The 25,860-nt window shown below is 43.9% G+C and overlaps 1 protein-coding gene across 1 annotated transcript in view; it reads right to left on the bottom strand.

Moving 5' to 3' along the window:
• The window catches only part of LOC145337769 (uncharacterized), a 69,148-nt gene that overhangs the window by 12,253 nt on the left and 31,035 nt on the right, over nt 1–25,860 (bottom strand). The window contains 12 exon segments of the mRNA XM_080182615.1: nt 2,869–2,984; nt 4,000–4,022; nt 4,564–4,797; nt 4,891–4,986; nt 5,079–5,580; nt 20,139–20,181; nt 20,285–20,400; nt 21,358–21,380; nt 23,068–23,493; nt 24,139–24,276; nt 24,729–24,807; nt 24,899–25,068. Of these exon segments, the coding sequence (XP_080038741.1) occupies nt 2,869–2,984; nt 4,000–4,022; nt 4,564–4,797; nt 4,891–4,986; nt 5,079–5,580; nt 20,139–20,181; nt 20,285–20,400; nt 21,358–21,380; nt 23,068–23,493; nt 24,139–24,276; nt 24,729–24,807; nt 24,899–25,068 (1,966 nt within the window).

The following is a 25,860-nucleotide window of genomic DNA, read 5'->3' as shown; positions in this document are numbered from 1 at the left end:
TACAAAATATTCACAGGGAAGGTCAGGGTGGATAAGGATAAATTATTTCCACTAGTTGAAGGCCTAGCACCAGGGGCCATAATCTAAAAATTAGAACCAAGTTGTCCAGAAGTGATTTTAGAAAACAATTCTACATGTAATGAGAGGTGGATGTTTGGAACCCTTTTCCTCAAACAGCGGTGGATGCTGGTTCATTTGTTAATTTTAATTCCTACAGTGCAGAAGGAGGCCATTTGGCCCATCAAGTGTGCATCAACAACTAGCCCTGTAACCCTACGTATTTAGCTTGTTAATCTCCATGATCCTAAGGGGCAAATTAACATGGCCAATTCACCAAACCTGCACATCTTTGGAGTGTGGGGGGAAACCACAGCTCCCAGAGGAAACCCACACAGACACAGGCAGAATGTGCAAATTCCACACAGATAGTGATCTGTGGCCAGAATTGAACCTGGGTCCCTGCCGCTGTGATGCAGCGATGCTAACTACTGTGTTACCGTGCCACCATACTTTAAGTCTGAGATACTTTTATTGAGCAGGGGTCATAGGGGAGGGGGAGAGAATATGGGCAATGACAGATCAATTAGCCTGACATCAGTAGGAGAGAAAATGTAAGAATCTTTAACAAAGAATGTGGTAAAAAATGATGGGAAATTTGGGCACAGTCAAGATTGACCCATGAAAGGGAATCCAGTGCAAAAGTTGGACATTTGGCCCTTTAAGTCTGCACTGACTCTGACAGAATACCTTACCCAGACCCTCTCTTCGTAACCCAAAACACTTACAATTGCTAATCCATTTAACCAACACATCCTGGGACACTAAAGGGCATTTTTTTAAAAACATGGCCAACCTACGAGCCTGCACGTCTTTAGACTGGGAGAAAACTGGAGCGTCCTGCGGAAAGCCACACAAACATGGGGAGAATGTACAAACTCCACACAGACAGTGACTCAAGGCCGGAATTAAACCCGGGTCCTTGGTGCTGTGAGTCAGCAGTGCAAACCACTGTGCCACTGTGCAAAATACAATTAGCAGAATAGTGGAGCTAAAGCTGATGGATGTAGAGTATTTAGATTTTCAGTAAGTTTTCAATTGAGACCACACAAGAGATTAGTGAACAACTTAGTGCACTAGAAATGTGATGGAATAATAACAGGTAAATGGACAGAAAACACGAGAGTAGGAATCAATTGGTGTTTTCTTTTAAACAGTGCTCATGTTCTGCTCTCGCCAATGCTCTGTATAAATAAAGCATAAACTCTATCCCTGCTGGAGAGCACTCAATCTGACAGTGAAAACTCAGGATGAAATAGGAATTCTATTACCGAAGATCAGAGGCCGAATGCCCGTGACCACTGAAGTGTTCCCCGACAGGAAGGAACAGGCGGATCTGCCTGGCTTTGATTGGGTGTATCTGTGCAGCACCCTGTCAACTGTGCTTCTAAAAGTATTGTGCAGCTTGGGGTCTTTTGCCATTCTCATCATGAAGTTGGATGTGGCATATAGTTTTCTGTCAGCACTGCTGGGTCATCCAATTCCACCAAACAGATTATCTACAGCTCATTGCTTGTTCTCGAATGTCTGTATGCCTTCCTGATAAATGATGATTAAAAAAATATTTCCCAGAATAACAAGGAGACCAGTCCAAAATCCAAGAGCAATTCTATTTCACATCCTGAGATTCATGCTCTATTCCTCTGGTTATACAGATCCCTTCACTTCTTTGACACACAGTGCTGACGGCTTCAGACACTTCAGACTTTGGACACGGTGGACAGAGCGCCCTTCATTGACCAGTACTTCACCAGAGTGGAGAAGCTATGACATCTTCTCTGCAGCCTTCAACATGTCATTGATGAAGACGAACATCTCACCAAGGCCACCCTCACACCCCCACTTTTTGCCTTCAAACAACCACACAACCTCAAACAGACCATTGTGCGCAGCAAACTACCCAGCCTCCAGGAGAACAGTAACCTCGACAGCACACAACCCTGCCAAAGCAACCTCTGCAAGACGGGCTGGATCATCGACACGGATGCCATCATCTCACGTGAAAACACCATCCCCCAAGTACACTTGCAACTCAGCCAATGTTGTCTACCTGATGTGCTGCAGGAAAGGATGTCTTGAGGCATGTTACAATGGGGGGACCATGCAGATACTGCAACAACGGATGAATGAACATCGCTTGACAATCACAAGGCAAGAGTGTTCTCTTCCTGTCGGGGAACACTTCAGTGGTCACAGGCATTCGGCCTCTGATCTTCGGGTAAGCGTTCTCCAAGGCAACCTTCACGACACACGACAACGCAGAGTCACTGAGCAGAGACTGATAGCCAAGTTCCACACACATGTGGATGGCCTCAACTGGGATCTTGGGTACATGTCACACTATCTGTAACCGCCACAACTTGTCTGGGCATGCAAAATCTCACTAACTGTCCTGGCTGGAGACAATAAACATCTCTTTAACTTGCGCTTAACCCTTTCTCCACTAACATTGTCTGTAACTTAAAAACTTGATTACTTGTTAAGACTTGCACTCCAACCAGTATTTTGTAAATTGAGTTCGTATCTTTATATGCCCTGTTTGTGAACTGAAATCTCACTCACCTGATCAAGGAGCAGCGCACGGAAAGCTAGTGGCTTTCGCTACCAAATAAACTTGTTGGACGTTAACCTGGTGTTGTGAGACTTCTTACTGTGTTCAGACGCTTACCCAGAGGAACCCACAGAAAGACAAATATGAGTACAGGAGACTCCAGGGATTAACTAGTGGAAATGTGAATCTGGGATCTTAAAGTCTGTTTAGTTTCTTCACAACTGTATTGGTAATCAGGAAAATGAATGTAAGAGTTTTACCCGGAATACTGGGTTTCATCATTTCTCTCCACGCTGTGCACTGAGAAAGGTATTTGAACTTCCTGATAGAAAGGGCGGCATCAAATACTGAGAGTGTGTGCTCACCATCACTAATCCTGTAAATGTTAAAAAAAAGCAAGAAAATATCCAAAGTGAAATGACAATCTTGTTTTTTTAAATTAAAAAATGGATAATTTATAAATTCGAAGGCAGAGAATGGAAACAGCCATGCCCTGAAAAAGGTTCAAAATCTGATAATAGCCATCACACACTGCAGGAAATGATGAACATTTAACCTGTCCACTTGGTGTATTATAGACAAAGTTTGTAGAACAAAGGCAAAGGCTGAAAACATCCCAAAGCTGAATGTCCAATTCTACAATCCCTGGGCCCCACAACTCTCCCGGAATCTTGTTCTCCTCTACTTCCAACACCTTGAACATCTCTGATTTTGGTCATTCCCCCATTGAGAGCTGGACCTTGAGCTGCCGAGATCCTGAGCGCTGGAATTCTCTCCCTGATCCTGTCTCTCTGTTTCTCTTTTGTCCTTCTGAAATCCACCTCTGTCATCCGGATTAATATTTCCTTATTTGGCTCTGTGTCAATTTAGTTTATAACGCTCCTGTGAAACTCTTTATGATATTAACTTACAGTAAAGGTGCTATATGAATACAGGTCTTCACTACAGTGGTTGTTAAGGGCACAGAGCCAGTTTGTATTTAGGATAAAAATAGAATCGGTTCCCCCTTTAATGTGAGACCTTCTCGGGTTGGTCAGGCTCCATGCAGGGACATGGGTGACCCACTCCTTGGAAACATGGACTCTGCGGTTCTCTCAGGGTCAGTGGGAAGGTCACAGGCACTAACAGCCAACATCGGGCAAGTGATTCACTTCCGGCCTGGGAACCAGATTGTACTAATTACACTTCCCGGTTATTTATTACAATATTGTAGCAGTTATGTAAAATCATTGTAATAAAGGCAGTTTTTTAAAACTCTGGTCCGTGAACGACACACTGAATTTCCATGGCCTAATGACAGGTCATTTAATGTTGTGACAACAACCAATAAATAAACGAAAATGACATTTCATTTTAATAAACAGCGGATTGCAGTCAAGAACGTGTCCTACCTTTTCTCCCGACAAGCTTCCTCCTGAAAGAAATGAATCAGGAACAGTGAGGGTGACAGTAACAGATTTCAGGAGCAGTTAGACTGGTGAAATGAGCAGACTCAGAGCAGATGAGATTTCATACGGAAATGTAAAGTGATGCATTTTGGAAGGAAGATTGTGGAGAGTCAAATGAACTGGAATTGAACATCAGTCCCGCTCACAGACACAGTGACTCTCACACACCGTACCAGACACACCCATACACTCACAACATGGAACTGGAACTGGATTACAATGGGAGTTCCCGGAGAAAATTGAACTCGGGAAACACAGAGGTAATCACAAGGCAAGTGTGAAGATCAAGACTCATTCTCAGGAAGTTTCAGGTATTCCCAGGAATCTGCAGACAGTGAGGGAGCCGTTCGTTCAGAGACAGCAGGAAAACAGTTCAGGAAGGGACACAAAACTCTGTTTAATTTGGTTAGTATTTTCAGTAAATCCTATATTAATTTCACAGTTACCATAAGTTATTTCGTGACTGTGTGAAGTTTCCATGAACTGAGCCACAATATATTCCCTCACCTTCAGAAATATCAGATCGTCTTTTTGCTCCATCTGTTTCTGCAACTTTGAGAGTTTCTCCTCAATAGAATTTAAATTCTCCTGAATCTCTCGAAGGTTTCTCTCCATTGGTTCTAGAATCCTCTCCTCTTCTTACCTGAGATCTCTGAGTAATCGCTGCTCTTTCTCAGTGAGAATCTGGTGCATTTTAGTGAACTCGGATGTGATGTGGGTCTGCAGACTGCTCGACTGTTCCTACCCAATGAAATGTGAGACATAATTAATGTCCCGCGATAAAGGGAACAAAACGAACCGAGATCCCAGAAAACCAGCACAGGGAGACCTTACCCTAACTTCAGAAATCTTGCCTTTCTGTTTCTGTTCCGTATCTAGAACCGCCAATTTCTTCTCTGTGACAGAGTCTAAGGAAGATTTCAGCTGATCCTGGGATTGGGAGAAAAAAAAATCACAGAATGAAAGTGCTGGATGTTGAAAATGTGATAAAATTATCATCTTATAAAATATTTTCCATTTACCTTGTAGATTTCAACAGCTTCATCAATGGGCAGGAAGTTGTGGGATTTGTGTTCCCGCGAAACTACACAAGTGTAACAGATCAATTTCTGGTCAGTTTCACAAAACAGCTTCAGTTCTTCCTGATGTTTCTCACAGTGAAGTTTACTTTCCTTCTTTTTCGGATTCAACTTTAATTGTCGAGCTTTCTCGGCCAGATTCGCTAAGGCCCGATTTACCCTGAGGTTTTTTTCTAGAAACTCCTCTCTACATTCCGGGCAGGAGTTTATCTCCTTCTTTTCCCAACACTGGGTGATACAGGAGCGGCAGAAGTTGTGTCCACAATCCAGTGTTACCGGATCAGTGAAAAAATCGAGACAAATGGGACAAATTGTCTCCTCGGTCCAACTCTGGAGCTGTTGTCTGGAAGCCATGTTCACACTCAGCACTTCCTGATTCAAACCGCTTTCAGTTTCGGTGTTACTGCCGCACATCCTCAGTTCAGCTATTTCCCGACGAAGTTCACTGCAGCACTCAGGGAATTATTATTCCGGAGCGGGCCATGTCCTCACCACTTTCACACTGGAGATAAAAACTGGCGCGGTCCAAACGGGAACGGAGGGAATTCATTGATCCCTGTTGGGGGCGGGTTGAGCTCCCGGGAATGTTGACAGTGGAGAGAGGGAGAGCGTGAGGGAGAAAGGAGGGAGAGATGAGCGGGATCGAGATTCCATTACATTTCTCTTCAGTCTGAACTGGCTGCCGATTAAAACCATTCTGGTGAAACTCGGTGTCAGATCCAGATCCAGAAATTGAATTGTGTTCATGACTGCAGCCGCTCACATGAAAACATCAAATACTATAAATGTCAAAGAGAAATTTATACAAAAGCTACGGGGAAGATATTTAGAGGGTTCGATCTGTGAAGTTTGGTACATTTTCTAGAAAGAATAACTTGCGGTTTTATAAATGCTTATGAATCCGCCCCGGGGACCCTGACCCAGAGAAACATCAACTGATGACGGAGCAAAAACAGAAAATGCTGGAAAATCTCAGCAGGTCTGACAGCATCTGTGGAGAGAGAACAGAGCTAATGTTTCCAGTCTGGATTTCTCTTCGTCAGATTCCAGCATCCGCAGTAATTTGCTTTGAACTGATGAATGAACATTTGAAGTGGAATCTCTCCTCCAATATCCAGCGGACTTTGTTCACACAGAGAGTGGGGAGAATGTGGAAGTCGCTGTTACATGGAGTGGTTGAGGTAGAGAGAGTTGGTGCATTGAGAGGGAGGCTTGGATTACCAGATGATTTTGTACCGCGCAGGTTGTATATGGAGTTTGTTTTGTGTCTGTTTGAAAAAAATGAGCTCACCATTCGACGAGATGGATTTACAGACTGAAATTCTGCAATAATTCAATCTATGCTGCTAGAATTAGTTGGCTTTGAAATCCGCAATAAAAATTATTTAAATATAAATTGTTGTGCTAACACGAGGATTTAACAACAGTAACAGTGGAGAACAAGTGATTGGGGAAATCAGGATCTGAACAGGGTCTCTGTCAGCCTTGGCATCTAGATTCTGACTTGTACAAGTCAACTCCAATCTACTGCACTCCTGGTTTGTCGTTCAGCTGGTGAAAATCGCAATAGGATTCATTCTGCCGGATGAAATGTTGGACACTGAACTCTCTCCATGGACCTCGTTAGACTTCACAGAGGATCATAGAGTCACTGAACAGCATAAAATCTACTATGATCCCGATATGTTCCATCGAAAGTGTATTCTTAAATAATTATTAATCTTAATTTACTGAGTTCACTGTTAACAGCTGTATTCGTTTCTAAAAGGACATTGACACATCTCTCCAACAGCCGCTTATGCACAGCTCTGGTAATGCAGTGTCAGTTGTTCCTGACAGGAATTAGGAATATTCCCATTCTGCCCTTTCCAGCCTTTCAGCCTCAGCATTGAATTCAGGAATTTCAGATTCTAACCACCGTTACTATTCTGCTGTAACCATTAACACTGCTCTGGAACCACCTTATGCTTCTTCACCAGTCCCATTCCCCATTCTCTTTTACTTTGTACCGTTACACCTTTAGACATTTAACCTCTCCTGTCCTGCACCATTTCATAGAACTTTCCCTGTTGTTATTCTCCGCCCTTTTCCCCCACACTGTCCTTGCTGAGAAATTATTTACTCTGTAAAACATTCCAGTTCCGATGAAAGGCGATCGATTTGAAAAGTGAATTGTGTTGCTCTCTCTATTGATGCTGCCTGATCTGTTGAGTGCTTCCTGTATTTTATGATATATTAAGGATTGGGTCTTTTAATGTCTGATATATAACTTTCACTCACTGCAGGGTAAATACAGTCACACATCAGGGAGCTGAACAGAACAGGGGTGGGATTCACCCACAGAAATGTGACCTCAGCAATTTGAATGAGAAAGTGCTGAAACTCCCCATGGCTTCCAGACACCAGGCAGAGAGTTTCACTGAGCTTCTCTCCGATATTCGGTCAGAAATGCGAAAATTCACTGATAATTGCACAGTGCTCAGTCCAGTTCACAACTCCTCAGATACAGCATCTTCAACAGGGGAGATCCTAACCAACGCCCCGTGATATTTAACGGCAATGCTAAATTCACTTTGGAATCAAAAATAAGAAGGCAGATCACTACCCGAGTGGCTTCAAATTAGGCGATTGGAGTGTGCAGGGGGACCTGGGTGCTCTTATGCACCAGTCGCTGAAGGTAAGCATGAAGGTGCAGCAGCTGGTAAAAAAGGCAAATGGTACGTTGGCCTTCATTGCGAGAGGTTTCGAGTACAGGAGCAGGGTTGTGTTGTTGCAATTATACAGGGCCTTGATGCAGCCACACCTAGAATATTGTGTGCAGTTTTGGTCTCCTTTTCTGAGGAAGGATGTTCTTGCTCTCGAGGGAGTGCAGCAATGGTTTACCAGGATGATTCCGGGTATGGCGTGACTGATGTATGAGGAGAGGTTGACTCGGTTAGGATTGTTTTCGCTGGAGTTCAGATGAATGAGGGGAGTTGAAGGGAGAGGAGATTTCATAGAGCCTTACAAAATTCTAACAGGACTAGACAGGGTAGATGCAGGAAGGATCTTCCCAATGGCGAGGGTGTCCAGAACCAGGGCTCACAGTCTGAAGATTTAGGATAAACCATTTAGGACGGAGATGAGGAGACATTTCTTCACTCAAAGAGTGGCGACCCTGTGGATTCATTATCACAGGAGGGAGTTGATGCCAAAACATTGAATGTATTCAAACAGCGGCTCGATATAGCACTTGGGGCGAATGGGATCAAAGGTTATGGGGAGAAAGCAGGGTTAGGCTATTGAGTTGGACGATCGGCCATGATCGTGAAAAATGGCGGAACAGGGTCGAAGGGCGGAATGGCCTCCACCTGCCCCTGTCTTCTATGTTTCTATTGCCGGCGCTGAGTCCCGCACCATCAATAACCTGTGGTGTCATTGATCAGAAACACAGTTGGACGGATCAGACAAATATTGTGAAACAGGATCAGAGGCTGGGAATTCTGCAGTAGGTGACTCATCTGCCAAAGTCTTCTCATCCTATAAAAGGCACAAGCCAGGATTCTGAAGTGATATTCTCTATGTGCCTGGTAAAGTGCAGCTCCAACAACACACACGAAATTCGGCACCATCCAGAATAACGTAACCCGCTTCATCCGCTGCAGTTTTTACCGGAGAGAATATCTGCACTGTTCATTGTGAATGTAAAAAAGCAAATTACTGCGGATGCTGGAATCTGGAAGCAAAAGGGAAAATCTCAGCAGGCCTGGCAGCATTTGTAAGGAGAGGAAAGAGCTGACGTTTCGAGTGCAGATGAGCCTTTGTCAAAACTGACAAAGCTGCATTGTGAATGTGTCCCTGTCATTTTTATTTTCTGTATTAATCAGGAGTATGATCATAGAATTGGATCATAGAATCCCTCCGGTGCAGAAGGAGGTAATTTAACCCTTGGTATTTAACCTATTAGTCCCCCTGAAAACCACGCAGACACGGGGAGAATGTGCAAACTTCACACAAGACAGTGGAACGAGGCCAAAATTGTACTCGGGTCCCTGGCGCCGTGAGGCGGCAGTGCTAACCACTGTGCCACCTTGCTGCTGTTATGAGTGCCGTTAGCAGAGGACAATCTGTGGGATTTACTGTGAAGGGTAGTGCAGCTACTCTGAGTGATTCATTGCGGGTGCAGTAAGTTTCTGGGATGGGTTGAGACTCTGTGTGAACTTAAGTCTTTTATTGTTAGAAAGCGCACCGCTGCCACCTGCTGACAGAATCTCGGTACTGCAGCAAACAATTCCCCTTTGAAAACGGCCCAAGAAGTGGGGAAGGTTCACAGACACAACCGGACGATTGCATTTTTTCTGTCCTAAACTCAACCATCTCCAGTTACTTCATCAATGAACTTCCATCCATCATAGGGTCAGAAATGAAGATGATCGCTGATAATTACACAGTGTTTAGCACCATTCACAACTCCCCAGTGACCAGTCAGCGGAGAAGATCTCCCAATTTTGGCACAAATCCCGAAATGTCAGTGCGAGGGTCTCTGATGGGTTGTCTGGGCAGAATCTGCCTTTGCCACATCTGAAGACTCGGTGAATGCCAAGTAGTTGCTTTTGATTTAATCTTGTTTGACATTTCCACCGCTGTTTGGTATAATCGAGTGGTGTTCTGGGCCATTTCAGAGTAAACAACAGTTATCTGGACTTGGACCTGGTAAGGACGCTTTATTTCCTTCCTTGGGAACAACCTCATTCTTTCATTGTCGTTATTACTGAGGCTAGCTCTTTATTCCAGATTTATTTCATGAATTAATTTAAATTCTCCAGCTGTGGGATTTGAACTCAAGACTCGAGAGCATTAATCTCGGCCTCTGGATTTCCACTGCAGGAACATTACTGTAATTGCTGATGAGACTTCTCGTTCAAGTCTCCACAACTAGGGGAAACATCCTCCCAGCGTCAGCCCTTTGCAGTCCTTTAAGAATGTTATATTTCAATGAGATCACGTCTGATTTTTCTAAACTCTGTGTAATATCGACAGAATCTACTCATTCCTTCTCATCGAGCACTCCCCAGAAATCCACATACAGAACTTTGGTGGCACTGTCTGAAAGGCAGTGACCGTTTCCTTCAGATAAAGTCTTCAAGACTGTACATAAATCTCCAGTGTGGCCTCAGCAAAGTTGTTTAAAGTTGCTGACAGTATTTTTTATTCTTATACTTGCAAAATTCTCAAATAGAAGTAAGACATGAGTTAACAGTGAACTCATTAAATGAGAATAAAATATACAAAGACATAATTTAGATATATATTCCAGGGTGAACGATGCATTGACTAAACTCCCCTCTCCGTTTTATCCTTTGTCTTGTCGAAGGAGATACCCGGAGGTGAGCGTCAAACAATTCGCTCTGCAGAGTGAATTTCAGCTGAAAATTCATCAGAAGAACCGACACTCGGAGTGTAGCAGATTGGAGTTGATTTTCCCAATCCAAAATATCCACATAGAGATTGTGGAGATGCCGGCATTCGACCGGGGTAAAGCACAGTAAGAAGTCTCACTACACCAGGTTAAAGTCCAAAAGGTTTATTTGGTAGCACAAGCCACAAGCTTTCGGAGCACTGTCCCTTCATTAGGTGAGTGGGAGTTCTGTTCACAAACAGGGCATATAAAAACAGACTCAATTTACAAGATAATGTTTGGAATGCGAGTCTTTACAGGTAATCAAATCTTAAAGGTCCAGACAATGTGAGTAGAGATGGGGTTAAGCACAGGTTAAAGAGGTGTGTATTGTCTCCAGCCAGGACAGTTAGTGCGATTTTGCAAGCCCAGGCAAGTCGTGGGGGTTACAGATAGTGTGACATGAACCCAAGAGGACACACGAGGACGGCCTCATCCAGGAACTTGGGTTCATGTCACACGATCTGTAACGTCCCATCTTGCCTGGGCTTGCAATATCTCACTAACTGTCCAGTCTGGAGACAATACACATCTCTTTAACCTGCGCTTAACCCTCTCTCGACTCACATTGTCTGTACCTTTAATACTTGATTACCTGTAAAGACTCGCATTCCAACCATTATTTTGCAAATTGAGTTTAGGTCTTTATATGCCCTGTTTGTGAACAGAACTCCCACTCACCCGATAAAGGGGCAGCGCTCTGAAAGCTCGTGTCTTGCGCTACCAAATAAACATATTGGACTTTAACCTGGTGTTGTGAGACTTGTCACCATATCAAGACCGCCAGTGATCCTGTTCAATTCGTAAGTTCACCAATCACTTGTCCTCCACCATTACTGGACATTACTGGACCCTTCCGTAGGAACAATAATGTCAATCATATTGATTTTTGTGGTGCAAAGTCAGAGTCAGCTAAATATTGGAGTATTCACCAAAACTTACACTTTAATAGCGAATCCTAATCCGTATGTATTTTCCACATGGTTGTGGATATTAATGTGGGATTCTTTCGCTGCTCTTTCCCAATGATGATCTTGGGACATTTAATCAAAGAATAGGATCGAATGAAATCAATTATCACGATGTGGATTTGATCAGAATAACGTCTAAGAGTACATAAGAATCCGAGAATGACCCAACACGGAGAAAGGACATCAGACCCAACGCGTGGGACTGGACTGTCAAATTCAAAGACAGTCCCCACTTTTTGGGCCGTTTTCAATGGGGAATTCTTTCCTGCAGCAGCGAGATTCTGTCAGCAGGTGGCAGCGGTGCGCTTTGTAACATCAACCCATCCCAGAAACTGACGGCACCCGAAAGCAATTAATCACAATCTCAGGAGCATCCGCTATGAAGGAAAATACAGCAGTCATTTTAACCGGAGCCTGGCCAAAGGATTAACAGTTGAAGTGGCTCAGGGTGCCGCTTCATTCGCGCCACACCCTCTTCCTACGACCAGAAGACCCTCCTCCACCAAACCCCCGCCAACATCGAGACACTCCCTGGTCCCCACCCCTCACACACTCTTCACCCCCAAGCGGCAATGCAGTCCTCACCCCCACACCTCACACACTCTCCAGCCCCACCCGTCACACACACTACACCCCCACCCCTCACACAGTCTCCACCCTCACCCCTCACACAGTCTCTCAGAATCATTAGTCTTTACCAGAGCTGGAATTTCATCGTGAAACAGAAAAACATGGATTTCAGAGCATTTCTTGCAGGATATGGACTATGGAGTTAAGATAGAGATCAACAGCAATGTTAATGAATGGCTGAACATTTTCAATTGGCTGAATGGCATACTCTGGTTCCTATGTTGATATCTAGATATCACTGAATTAGAAGTAAGAGAAAACAAAACATGCTGAACAAACCCAGCGGGTCCGGCAGTATCTGTGGAGAGAAGCAGAGTTAACGTTTCGAGTTCAATATGACTGGTCCTCAGAGTGAACCCCTTATACAACATTGTTTCGGCCTCAACTCGAGTATTGTGGCAAATTCAGTTTCGAGCGTGTGAAGGCATCGGGGTAGCGTGTAGAAAAAAATTTGTGAAATGGATCCAACGATGAGAATGTGTGAGCTTTCATTACAAATGAGCATTCCATCCACTAAAACCTTTACCCTGGTTCTCTGTCTCTCCACAAATGCTGCCCGAGCTGCTGAGTATTCGCAGAATTTTCTGTTTGAACACAGATTGGGAAATAGTATTTAGCTGTAAGATTGGTAGGGCTGTAAACCTGTACCGATGAGTTCAGACTATTGCACTGCTGTGGTCTCCTACAGCTTACGTTGCTTTCCTTTGACAGTGTACTTGGGTCTGTCCTGATACTACACACGGTTGCTTCCTTGTTGTCCTTTCATGGGTCCGCCTGAGGCATTGATTAAATCGTCCACATTTTAAGTGAACCGTGATTACATCCACTTCTGTTGAATGCCAGAGAAGAAGAGAATTCTTAATGTGACCAGCTGCCGTCTTCCGGCCGCTCAGGCCCGATTGCTGCTGTGAAAAGGTTTGTTTTGTTCTTTGTTTTTGTTTTCAGGAACCACACTGTCCATATCAAATCTGTGTCGATGCAAATTTGCAATTTCTTCTGATCCGTAGCAGCCAAATAAGCCTAAAGCTCAGAGATACATATGCGCGTTTTTTAATATTCGTGCTTATTAAAAGTATGTTAACTCAAATTATTTTTATACAGAAGGAAAGCTTTTATGACTATATCTAGATTTTGGGTTTGTATAATAAAAACATATTTTTCTTAACTATCATAAAATCTGGTTCTGACATAATTTGTAGTCATGCATATCCAGTATCCGGTAGAGGCAGAACTGGAACTTCAAGATTTTATGTGGGTAAGAATTATAGAGAGCCACAACAAGAATTATATCGAGTTTAATGCAATTAAAGAAGGGTGAAAGGACTCCACAAATATCCCAGTCCTCGATGATGGGAGAGCTCAGAACATCAGTGCAAAAGACAAGATGAAGCATTTGCAACAATCTTCAGTCAGAAGCGTCAAACTTGGCCTCTCCCTGAGGTCCACAACATCACATAGACCAGGTTTCAGCCAATATTATTCCCTTCACATATCATCATGAAATGACTGAAGGACTGAAGGCAGCTATGGAGTATTATAGCACAGAACCATTCAAAAGATATGAGTTAGAAAGAAGCCATTCAGCCCATCTTGTCTGTGCCGGCCAAACAAACAGAGAAAAAATAAACTAGCCGCTCATTTTAATCCAATCTCCCAGCACCTAGTCCATAGTTCATTGCATCAGACGCAGACGGTCGAGTCATATGGTCATAGAATTTTACAGCACAGGAAGAGGACCTTTGACAAATGTGTCTGCGTCTGCCATCAAGCACCTATCTATTCCAATCCCACTTTTCAGCACTTGGCCCGTAGCCTTGCATGCTATGGCATTCGAGTGTTCATCTAAACGCTTCTTAAATGTTTTGCGGGTTCCATCGTCTTTAACCATTTCATGTCGTGAATTCCAGGTTCTCACCATTCCCCGGGTGCAAAGGTTTTTCCTAAAATCCCCTCTAAATCTCCTGCCCTGACCCTAAATGGATGTCCCTGATTATTGATGCATCGACTAAGGGAGGAGTTTCGTCCGATGTGCCCTATCTATGACTGTCATAATTGTGTTCACCTCGACTAGTTCCCTACCCGGCACCTCCCAGCCTTCTATGCTGCAAGGGGGAAAAAAACAGTCTCTCTAACCTCCCTTCAGAGCTGAAATGCCCCAGCACAGGCAACAACTGTCGAATCTCCTCTGCACCCTTCCTACTGCGTGTGATGACGAACAGAATTCCAGGCCCCCTTTTTCCTGAGAAACAGGAGGATGCTGTTGGTATTTCTTATGGATTCTGGATGGGATTGATGTAAACTGTAGTGAATTGGAGACAAGGTGAGTAAATGGAGCTGAGGGACAGATCAGTCATCATTGAATCAAAATTCGGAAAATCGCTGAATTAGACAATGGCTAAAGAACAAAAATAGGACATTCGGTCCCATTCGTCTGTGCTAGCTCTCTGCAAGATCAATGTTACTCCCCTGCCTTTACCTCAATGTCCTCAAAATTCTTCTTCAGGTAGAGATCCAATCCTCTTTTGAAAGCCCTGACTGTCTCTGCCTCCACCGCCCTCTCAGTCCGTTCATTTCAAGTTAGAAACGCTGCCCCTTAATAAAAAGCTTTTTCCCTCCTGTCACCTTTGATTCTTCAGAAATGTATCTGGATTCACAATGTAAATTATAATGTTTAATAACAGCCACAATATCAAAGGTTTTCATAGATAGAGTGCTTCAATAATAAATCATTACAGATTTCAGGGCCAATTCACTGATGTGGTCAGTGGTGAGACAGACCGGACAAACCAGAGATAAATGATAACTGTGACCTCACTAACATTCCAGTGCAGCAACGGAACTGTTTTTCTAGTGGTTAAACATTGTGTGTTAATGTCATACAAATCCAATCAGTTCACAAATCATGGTCAACACAAACAGACTGTCAAATCAGTATTCACAGCAGTGTCACATCATTTTCTTTTTTTTCCATTCATTTATGGAATGTGGCCATCGCTGTCGAGGCCAAGATTTATTCCCAGTCCTCGGAAAGAAGGTGTTGAGCTGCATTTTTCGAACCGCTGTGGTCCCTGAGATACACCCACAGTCCTGTTCTGGAGTGTGTTGCAGGACTTTGACCCAGCGACAGTGAAGAAGTGACGATATATCTCCAAGTCAGGGTGGTGAGTGACTTGAAGGGGAACTGCCAGGTTGTGGTGTTGTGTTCCCAGCGATTTGCTGCCCTTGTCCTTCTGGGTGGTAGCGGGAGTGGGCTTGGAATGTGTTGCCTCAGGAACCTTAGTGTTTAAAGAGACTAAAAGCAGGCTCCTATTTTAATGTGAAATAAAACCTCCCACAAACACCCAGCTTTCCTTCCCCTCAATTTTGTTGGAGTACAGAATTAGACATTACATTCTGGGCAGACCATTTTCACAGACCATTACAAACGGAGTCCTGTTTGCCACTGTTGATTAATCATGAAAGAAAGTTACATCACTGAAACATACCCAATGTTTGAAGTCAGTCAAACTGACAGTCAGAAAATGATGGAATGACTCAGCATGCCAGGCAGCATGATAACGGCACTTGTTCACTGCCTGAGCTCAAAGTCAAGACAGCCGAATATCACAGCAGCAGCTGCTCTCCCTCCTCCCCTCCCCTCCTACCCAAAGTAAATGTCAGGTTCACCGCTGAAAACCATGGCAGCCCAAATGTCAATCACACTGAAGAATGGAGGGAATTTGGGAAGATTGGGATGGAAATACTGACAGGTGTCCTCAGAGAACAATACTGACAACTGGGAATTTATACAAAGCGGGACATGGGTTATTTTTCGCCACTCTCTTACGCACCCCTTTATGTCTTTGTCTGTCTCTTTGTCCCTCAAAACCTACCAATACATATGAACTGGAACGTCTGCGATTTTTCACTTTCGTTTCCTCTTCCCCCTTATGTTCCTCTTTTTGGCTTTCATCCTCCAAAGGAATTCTTTCCTTGATTCCTCTAAAGATTTCCCAGTCCTCAGTTTGAGAATCTGCACTGACTCATGAGGCCGCAGCTGGAGTACTGTGTGCAGTTTTGGGCGCCGTACTTGCGCAAGGATATTTTGGCCTTGGAGGGAGTGCAGAGGAGGTTTACTAGGCTGATGCCGGAGTTGAGGGGGTTGAGCTATGAGGAGAGGCTGAATAAATTAGGCTTGTACTCGTTAGAGTTTAGAAGAATGAGGGGAGATCTCATTGAGACGTATAAGATGATGAATGGGATGGATAGGATAGAGGTGGAGAGACTCTTCCCACTCAGAAAGGATAGTAGGACTAGGGGGCAGAGCCTCAAGATAAAGGGGGGGGGGGCGGTTTAGAACGGAGTTGAGGAGGAACTTCTTCACTCAAAGGGTGGTGAATCTCTGGAATTCTCTGCCCGTTGAAGTGGTGGAGGCTACCTCGCTAAATATTTTTAAGACGCGGGTTGATGGGTTTTTGATAAGAGAGGGGATTAAGGGTTATGGGGAGAGGGCGGGAATGTGGAACTGAGCCACGACAGATCAGCCATGATCTTATTGAATGGCGGGGCAGGCTCGAAGGGCTCGATGGCCTACTCCTGCTCCTATTTCTTATGTTCTTATGTTCTTATCTCAAACACGGTGATCTATCGCCACCTACCGCCATTAGAGCAACATTACAAGCAGGAAGGTCACCGGGTTCCTGCAGTTCACCGCTCATTCAAACCAGTAAGTTCCTCTCGACAATGAGCTTCTATTTGTTTCTTCCCTTCCTTTCCTTCTTTCCCCCAGCCCTACAGGAGTCCTTGCTGATCTTTCAGTTCCCAGTTCTCATACAGGGTTTATACCCAGAATATGTTAACCTGGCTTCTGTCTCCACACGTGACTGAGACCCACACTGGCAGGAGGCAGGGAGACGGTGTGAAATTATGGGATGGATCTGTTAGAGACCTTTAATGCCGCAGATTGTCAGCGGTGCTGGGTTATAATCACCGATGTTTGATCCTGGACTGAAGATGGGAAAGATTCTCTCAGTGAAAGTGTGGGTGAAAGTGTGGAGATGGGACATGTTGTCCGCATTGTAAAATGACACCTGTCCACCCTCATAGTCCAGGAAAACCCCGATCTTCCGGGGATTCACACTTGGGGTGAGGGGGATCTCATGCGGGGAGTTGATGGCGAAATGGCCTCTTGCAGGTATCAGCCCCATTAGCCAGAACCCGGGCTCAGGGCTCAGGAGGATTACTCTTTTCCTGTCCACAGACTCTCGGGCCACTCCGACTTCCCACTCTGTCTTCTCCCCCACCCCCACCTCCCAGTAATGTCTCCCTGATGTGAATCCTTCTGATCCCAGGATATATTCCAAGGGATCAAACCTCTCCGGGGTGTCAGGGAGTGGCTGCCGTTTGTCTCCGAGTCTCACACTGGTCCGGTCCTCAGACACGATGAGCCGGGGATTCGCTGTGTTCGGATCCAGAGTCAGAGAGGCTGGAGCTGGGGGAAAGTTAAAATAACACAGTCAGTGATTTAGAGAGAGGGGGTAAAATTGGAAACAGACGGCGGCACAGAACAGGTGGATTAACATTTGTTCCGTCACGCACCGGATATTCCATTCTATTGAAATCTGCTCTACTCTGCCGGTGAGTCCAGACCCTGAACAATGTGGGTGACTTTTACCTGCCATCAGAAATGGCCCAGATATCGTTGTGTCAAACCGCGACAATAAGAGTGATTAAAATAAAACAGGACGGATCACTCAGCATGAACCTCCGAAGCAGCAACACCAGAGAAACAACCTGTTCAGTTAATACTGCAAACTCCTCCTCACGAGGGAATTCTGCCAACATTAGAAAAACTGCCCTGCGGATGTCAAGAAGCAGCCAAACAAAACCGTATCACTTTTCTCAAAATATTTGTTACCTAACATTTATAACAACATATTCGATTACTCTTGAAAGTTGACAGTACATTAAGTGCAAAAAAATCAGTTTGTTCCAATAATGAATGTTACCCATTACATGTACAATTGCAGTCAATATTTACAACGTTCATTATATGTCAATCATGCAATAAGGCTTTTTTCACGGGAGATTTTCACTAAGTCTCGGATAGTATGCTTTATGAGCCACACTCACGGCATGTCCTGTCACGTGTAATAACCTATGCAAATGTTCACCCATAACACTCTGCTCCTTCAACTTCTTCATAATTGTATCTTTTTTTATGTTGTCTTTCTCTGTTCTTTCTAGCAAAACGAATCACATCACATTTCTCTGCATTTAGTTTCATCTTTCACATGTGCATCCATTCCACTATTTTCATGCCCTTTTGAAGTTTTCCACGATTAACCTCACAGTTCACAAAACTCACAAGCTTCACAACATGCAGATATGTTGAAATGGTGCCCTGGAGACTAAGATATAGATCATTAATATATTTCAAGAAGAGCAAGCGACATAATCCTGACCTCTGGGGAAGTCCACTATAAACCTTCCTGCAGCCTGAAAAACATCTATTGACAACTGCTGTCTCCTGACACTCAGCCACTTTTTCATTCCTGTCTGCATTGTCCGTTATATTCTATTAGCAATAATTTTTCTGACGAAACTATTTCTCCAAACGCTTTTTTGAAGTCAATTTACTGTTCACCACATCTACAACACTATCCTCATCGACCCTCTCTGTAATCTCTTCAAAATACGCCAGCGAGATAAACAACGTTTACACTTACACATTCACTTTGATACCGTCCAGGTAAAATGGTTGGGAATGATTTACGTTGCAGAATCTCCCCGATTTAAACCTTAATCGGAGCAACCCTGAGACTAAATTCACACACAGTACTTCCTACCTGCTTCCCACAAATGTCATCAAACACCCACAATTACGTGGCAGCAACAAAATAGTTATCCAGTGTTCCTACACGAAACACAAGGAGAAGCCTCATTCTCTATCCAAACTGGAGACATTTGCTATAACTGGAGACTCAATACAATCTAGATCTTCCTTTGAATGGTGATGCCCCACCCAGAGGAACAGTCTATACAACGGTTTAATCACTGGTCTGAAAGGGACCACTGGAAACTCCCATCGGAAATGATGTAAGGAGTCTCCCTTGTTTCCTGCTCAATACTTATACCGAAAACAACATCATCAAAACAACTGAATTCACCATTATCACAATGCTGTTACAGGGCCGTTACTATTCGCAAATTGATTTCTAATATCCTACGTTAAAACGGAGAAAATTCCTCTTTTTTTCTTTTGCAATGATGTCAATGTGACCAAAAGGTGAGTTATTTGCTCACAAAGCTGTTCGCCGCTATGTTACTTCCTGTCTCGTCATCCCACCCACCATATTCCATAATCCTGGCACCACCCACACCTCACCCCGGGTTGTCGATGGATTTTCTCTACTTCGCCTTTTCCTCAAGGACTGCCAAGCACTTCCCCTCACTGCAAACCCGTGGAAAACTGGCCAACAAAATTGGAACTGAAGCCCGATCTCAGGGTTTGATTGGACCTCTGATCAAAGAGAGAGCATTGCGTTCACAAATTGCTTGATCTCTGGAGTCACTCATAAAATCAAACTCACTCAATATAAATGGACTCATCACCTTCCCTATTGCAAGGTTAAGGATATCCTTAGTTTGTAATTGACGCTGTGACTGCGTTAAACCTGTAGATGTTTATCTTCTCCATCATGCTTCAATTCCTCAATAAAATCATCACACTTCTCCTTATTTATTTTAGACTCGCAGTTTCTTCATCTCCTTCTCGTGTCTAATGTGCCTCATTCATCATTACAGGTTAGCTCCAGCTGGCTCAGGTTCTCTCATGCTTTGATGTCTTCCTGATATAGGATGCTTAAGAAGTCAGCAGAACTACTCCTCTAGAAATTCCATTTCACATCCTGAGATTGGTGCTCTATTCCTCTGGTTGTATAGATCCCCTCACTAATTTGACACTTGATGGCTTCAGACACTTACCCAGACCAACCCACAGGAAGCAAAATATGACAACGGACAGATTCTAGGAATTAACAAGCGGAAATGTGAGCATTTAATCCGGGACCTCGGACACCCTTTAGTCCTCTCACATCTGGATTTATAATCAGGAAAAATCAGTGTTTTACCGGGGTTAATGGAGTTGATCATGTCCCTCCACGTTGTGTACTGTAAAGGACCTCTGAACTTTCCAAAAGACAGGCCGGCATCTGTTACACACAGTTGCTGAAATTCATCACTGATCCTGTAAATGTAAAGAAATGATGTGGAAAAATTCATCTTCGTTACAATACTTTTGGAAGGATTTCAATGTTTAAGCTATTCCAACATTCCCAACTGCCAGCACTCTTCCTGTTGGAGAGAATGTATCCCAAACTGAAAGGTTAATCTTGTGCCTATAACTGAGCAAAACATAAATTGGAAATACAAAAACACAGAATGGAAACACTCATGTGAAGAGAACGGTTCATAGTCTGATAACAGATTAGTGACCACACTATCACAAGTGGGATCTGACCAAGTGTGTATGTATGAGGGAGCATGTGGGATTGAGTAAGTGAGTGTGTGTATGAACATTAGAGGAGATGACTGAGTGTATGTAGTCGTGTTAATGTGAGGGAGCGTGTGTGGGAGTGAGTATTGTGGGAGTGAGTGAGTGAGTGTGTGTGGGAGTGCATGTGTGGGTCTGAGAGTGAGTGTGTGTGTGTGTGTGTGTGTGTGTGTGTGTGTGTGTGAGTGAGTGAGTTTGTGTGGGATTGAGTGTGTGTGTATGTGTGTGTGAGTGAGTGTGTGTCTGTGTGTGTGGGAGTGAGTGAATGTGTGTGGGATTTTGTGTGTGAGAGAGTGTGTGTGGGATTGAATGAGTGACTCTGAAATTTGGAGGATGGCAAATTGGCCATCCACCAAGCTTCAGACACACTCACTTGTTTAAGAAGGGCCGCAGGGAAAAGCGTGGGAATTACAGGCCGAAGAGCCTAAGGTCTGTGGTGGGTAAGTTGTTCGAAGGTATGCAGAAAGACAGGACCTGCGGACATTTAGAGAGGAAAGGACTGATTAGGAACAGTCAGCGTGACTTTGTGAGTAGAAAATCAAGAATATAATTTAGGCACTGAGAAAAGGAAAGAAGTCCGAATCGTTGCAACACAATTCTGAATGTTTATCACCAAACCTTTTTAAAGTTTTAGTAAAAAGAATATCCTACCTTCTCTTTCGACAAGTCTCCTCCTGAAATATATAAACACAAACATTGAGGCTGATAGTACCAGATTTCAGGAGGAGATAGACAGGGTGGAGAAATGAGCAGACACAGAGCAGATATGATTTTGTACGGAAGTGTAATGCGATACATTTTGCGATGAAGAATGTGGAAAGACAACATAAACAAAGTACTACAATTGAAGCAGAAGCCGGTAACACAGAGATTGGAGGTGGGGGGTGGGGGTGTGTGGGGGGGGGGTAGGTTTACAAATATTCCAGATAATTGGACAGCAAGACAGGAAATTTTCTTTTATCCAATGAGTTGTGATAATCTGCAACGTGCTAACTGATTGACATGAAGGAGAAGACTGATTCAATGATAATTTTGAGGAGCACTTTGATATGCTTGTTAAGGAAACATTTGTTTCCAATCAGAGTAAAGAGATGTGGGAGTGAACCTAATTGGAAAGCTCTTTCACTGAATCAGCACAGACAAGATAAAAGGATTTTTTTCCCCCTATGTGCTGTAGAGTTGATAATATAAGATTCTCGATCCCAGTTAAGACGAATGACTCTCTCACCCACTGTATCAGACAAACCCACAACATCGAATTAGGGAATCATAAAGAATGCACAGTGCAGAAGGAGGTCATTCGGGCCATCGAGACGACACTAATTCTTACACAAGTTTATCCCATAACAAAACGTACCTACGCCGCTAAACCCCTAACCTTGGGACACGAAGGTGTAATTGACTACGGCCAATCAGCCTAACTTGCATATCTTTGGAGTGTGGGAGGAAACCAGAGCACCTTGAGGAAACACACGCAGACACGGGGAGAACTTGCAAAGTCCACCCATTCAGCCAGGGCAGGAATCGAACCCGGGTCCCCGGTGCTGTGAGGAACTGAATTACAATGTCAATTCCAGTCGAAAATGACACGAAAGGCACCAGGAAATAATCGGAACCCAATGTCCAGGTCAGGACAACTCATTCCGGGGAAGTTGCTGGTATTCCTGAAATTTTGCTGGCAGTGACGAGGGATTAATTCTGTGACAACTGCAGAGAATAAGAATTGTCAAAAATTGTTTCACTCGCTTTCTATTTTTTCCATAAATTCTATATTAATTTCACAGTCATCGTCAGTTATTTAGTGACTGTGTGAAGTTTCCCTGAACTGAGCCACAATATATTCCCTCACCTTCAGAAATATCAGCTCGTCTTTTTGCTCCATCTGTTTCTGCAACTTTGAGAGTTTCTCCTCGATAGAACTTAAATTCTCCTGAATCTCTCGAAGGTTTCTCTCCATTGATTCTAGAATCCACTCCTCTTCTTCCCTGAGATCTCTGAGTAATCGCTGCTCTTTCTCAGTGAGAATCTGGTGCATTTTAGTGAACTCGGATGTGATGTGGGTCTGCAGACTGCTCGACTGTTCCTACCAAATGAAATGTGAGACATAATTAATGTCCCGTGATAAAGGGAACAAAACTAACCGAGATCCCAGAAAATCAGCACAGAGAGACCTTACCCTAACTTCAGAAATCTTTCCTTGCTGTTTCTGTTCTGTTTCTAGAATTGCCAATTTCTTCTCTGTGAGAAAATCTAAGGAAGATTTGAGCTGATCCTGGGATTGGGAGAGAAAATCACAGAATGAAAGTGTCAGAGCAGGAAAATGCGATGAAAACGTCAGTTTATAAATATTTTCCCTTTTACCTTGTATTTTTCAACAGCCTCTTTAATCTCCATGAAGTTGTGAGATTTGTGCTCCTGCAAATCTCTACAAGTGTAACAGATCAATTTCTGGTCAGTTTCACAAAACAGCTTCAGTTCTTCCCGATGTTCCCTACAGTGAAATTTACTTTCCTTCTCTTTCGGATTCAGCTTTAATTGTCGAGTTTGCTCGGCCAGATTCGCTAAGGCCCGATTTACCCTGAGGTTTCTTTCCGGAAACTCCTCTCTACATTCCGGACAGGAGGTTATATCCTTTTCCCAACACTGGGTGATACAGGAGCGGCAGAAGTTATGGCCACAATCCAGTGTTACCGGATCAGTGAAGATATCGAAACAAATGGGGCAAGTTGTCTCTTCACTCAAACTCTTGACCAGCTGCTTCGAAGCCATGTTCACTCTCAGCACTTCCTGATTCAAACCGGTTTAACTGTGGGATGTGCCTGCATTCCTGAACACCTTCAGGTCCGCGGTTTCCGGATGACGTTTACTGTAATGCACAGAGAAATATTATTATAAATTAATCTGTCTTCTCGACTGTCAGGCGGGTTGTTAACTCTTCGCTCAGTGTGAAGGAGAAACAGGGTTAGAGCCCGGAGGGGAATCATTGAACTCTTTCGGGGGTGAGTTGGACACTGGAGAATGGTGACAGTGGAGCCACAGAGAGGGAGGAGACGGGGATGGGCGGGATAGAGATCCCATTGCATTGTTCTCCAGTCTGAACTCGCTGCCGATTACAAACCCTGTGGTGAAACACGGTGAATGTTCCAGATCCATGCAAGGAATTGTATGAATGTATGTACAGCCCCTCCTGGAGCAGAGAGTACTGCACTTGTCAAGAAAATGACAAATACTAGAAAGATATTTAGGTGAGTTGTAGCTGTGATTTTCGGTTTTATTTGTTACAAAGTTAAGTGCTGTGTTTTTATGGTGCGTGTCCCCAAACCCGGGGACACCCACAGCGCCTGAAAACCAATGAGGTTTTTGACAGCGGGGTGATCATTGCAAAGTCGGAATACATTTGGGTTATCGTAAGAACAGAATCTCATAACAAACCTTGGTGATGTCCCAGGTATCTGGAGTGAGATTCGATCCCAGCACTTTTTGACCCAGAGCTGATTCACAGCTGACAGGGAGCTCTAAGTGGGAGACGCTTACTGCCCAGTTCTTGGAATGTTTATTTGCAGAACAAGTCTACAGAAATAAAATCAGAAAGTGCCGCGAAAACAAGTCTGGCAGCGTCTGTGCAGAGAGAAAGAGAGTTAACTTTTCGAGTCGGTGAGAAATGTGATGGGTTATATGTTGTTTAAGAGAGAGAGGGGCAGCTGGAGCAGATGGACAGCCAATGAGAGGTGGGAGCTCGGAGAGATTGTAGTGCACATGTGTTTAGAGTGCGAGACAGAGGCAGTGTGATGGACAACACAAAGAGCTGACAGCGGTGTGAAGGTAATATAGCAGAAAATGTTAATGGAAGAACAGAAGTCAGTGTCCTTACAGAAAATAATGCTGAAGAACGAGTGACGGATGGCCCGGTAGAGGAGGGGAGGGTTTACCCTGGCACAAAAATAGTTACAGGTTTAAAAATATTCACAATGGCGGAGAACGGTTATAGTGCAAAATTATTGAATTCAATGTTGAGTGCCGACCTGCTCAATCGGATGATAACATGCTGCTTGTCCAGTTTGCGTTGGGCTCATTGGAACCAACGTGACCGAGGATAGACTTCTGGGCAGGGGAGCAAGGTGCCATTCAAATGTGAAGGGAGCACATCAGTATGTAGTAGAGCAGCAGAGCGAGGTGAATGGACACTTTTCACCGCAGCAAAGAGACACAATTCAGTTGGATGCGTTTCCTGCCCAGTAACAGCGAACCGGACATCTGCTCGGGGCAGGAAAGAAACTTGCAGATCCAGTGGTCGTGCTCCATGGAGGTACCAATGACATAGGCAGGACGAGGAAAGGCTTTCTGCTTAGTCAGCTTGAGGAGCTGGGCATCAAATTAAGGCACAAACTTCAAACGTAACAATTTCTGCTTTATTGTGTGAGCCATATGCAAATAGGCACAGAGTGAATAAGAATGGGGAGATGAATGCAAAGCCCAAAGACCGGTGTGGGAGAAGTCGGTTTCAATTCATGGGACACTGGCAGCAGTACTGGGAAAAGTGGGATCTGTTCCGTTGGGACTGCCCACACCTGAATTGTGCTGGGGCTGATGTTTTACCAAGCTGCATCATAAGGGAAGCAGAGAGAGAGAGAGAGATAGAGTTTTAAACTAAATATAGGGGCAATGGATCGAATTTGGGAAGTTCTGATATACCAAAGAGTGGAGACAGGGCAGAAAAAGTATTAATATCGGAACTGATAGACCGTGACAGGAAGGAGCAGAGACTACAAATTCAAAGTAACCCAGCAGATAAGACTAGATGCTATAAAAATAATAAAATGGCAAAACGTAAGGCTCTGTACGTCGCATTTAAGACAAACAGATGAGCTGAAAGCACGAATATAAATGAATAAGTATGATCTGATACTTGCAAAGATACGGCGACAGGATGACATCGAATGGAAAGGCAATGTGATATTTGGGAAGGATAGCAAGTTGAGAAAAGATAGAGAGGTAGCTCGCTAAATAAATGATGCACATTAGAGAGGGTTGACCTGAGGTCTGCAACTCAGGGTGTAAGTATAACTTTCATTGTGGTGAGAAATTATAAATGTGAAAGTCATTTGTGGGAGTGGTGTAGGGCCCCGTAATTGGTACGACACAGTAGGTCAGTCT

Source organism: Carcharhinus amblyrhynchos, unplaced genomic scaffold, assembly GCF_965287045.1.
Source record: "Carcharhinus amblyrhynchos unplaced genomic scaffold, sCarAmb.v2.hapA scaffold_73, whole genome shotgun sequence".
NCBI classification, from domain to species: Eukaryota; Metazoa; Chordata; class Chondrichthyes; order Carcharhiniformes; family Carcharhinidae; genus Carcharhinus; species Carcharhinus amblyrhynchos.
The sequence above is the reverse complement of the archived record's forward strand: the minus strand, read 5'-3'. Positions and strand labels throughout refer to the sequence as shown.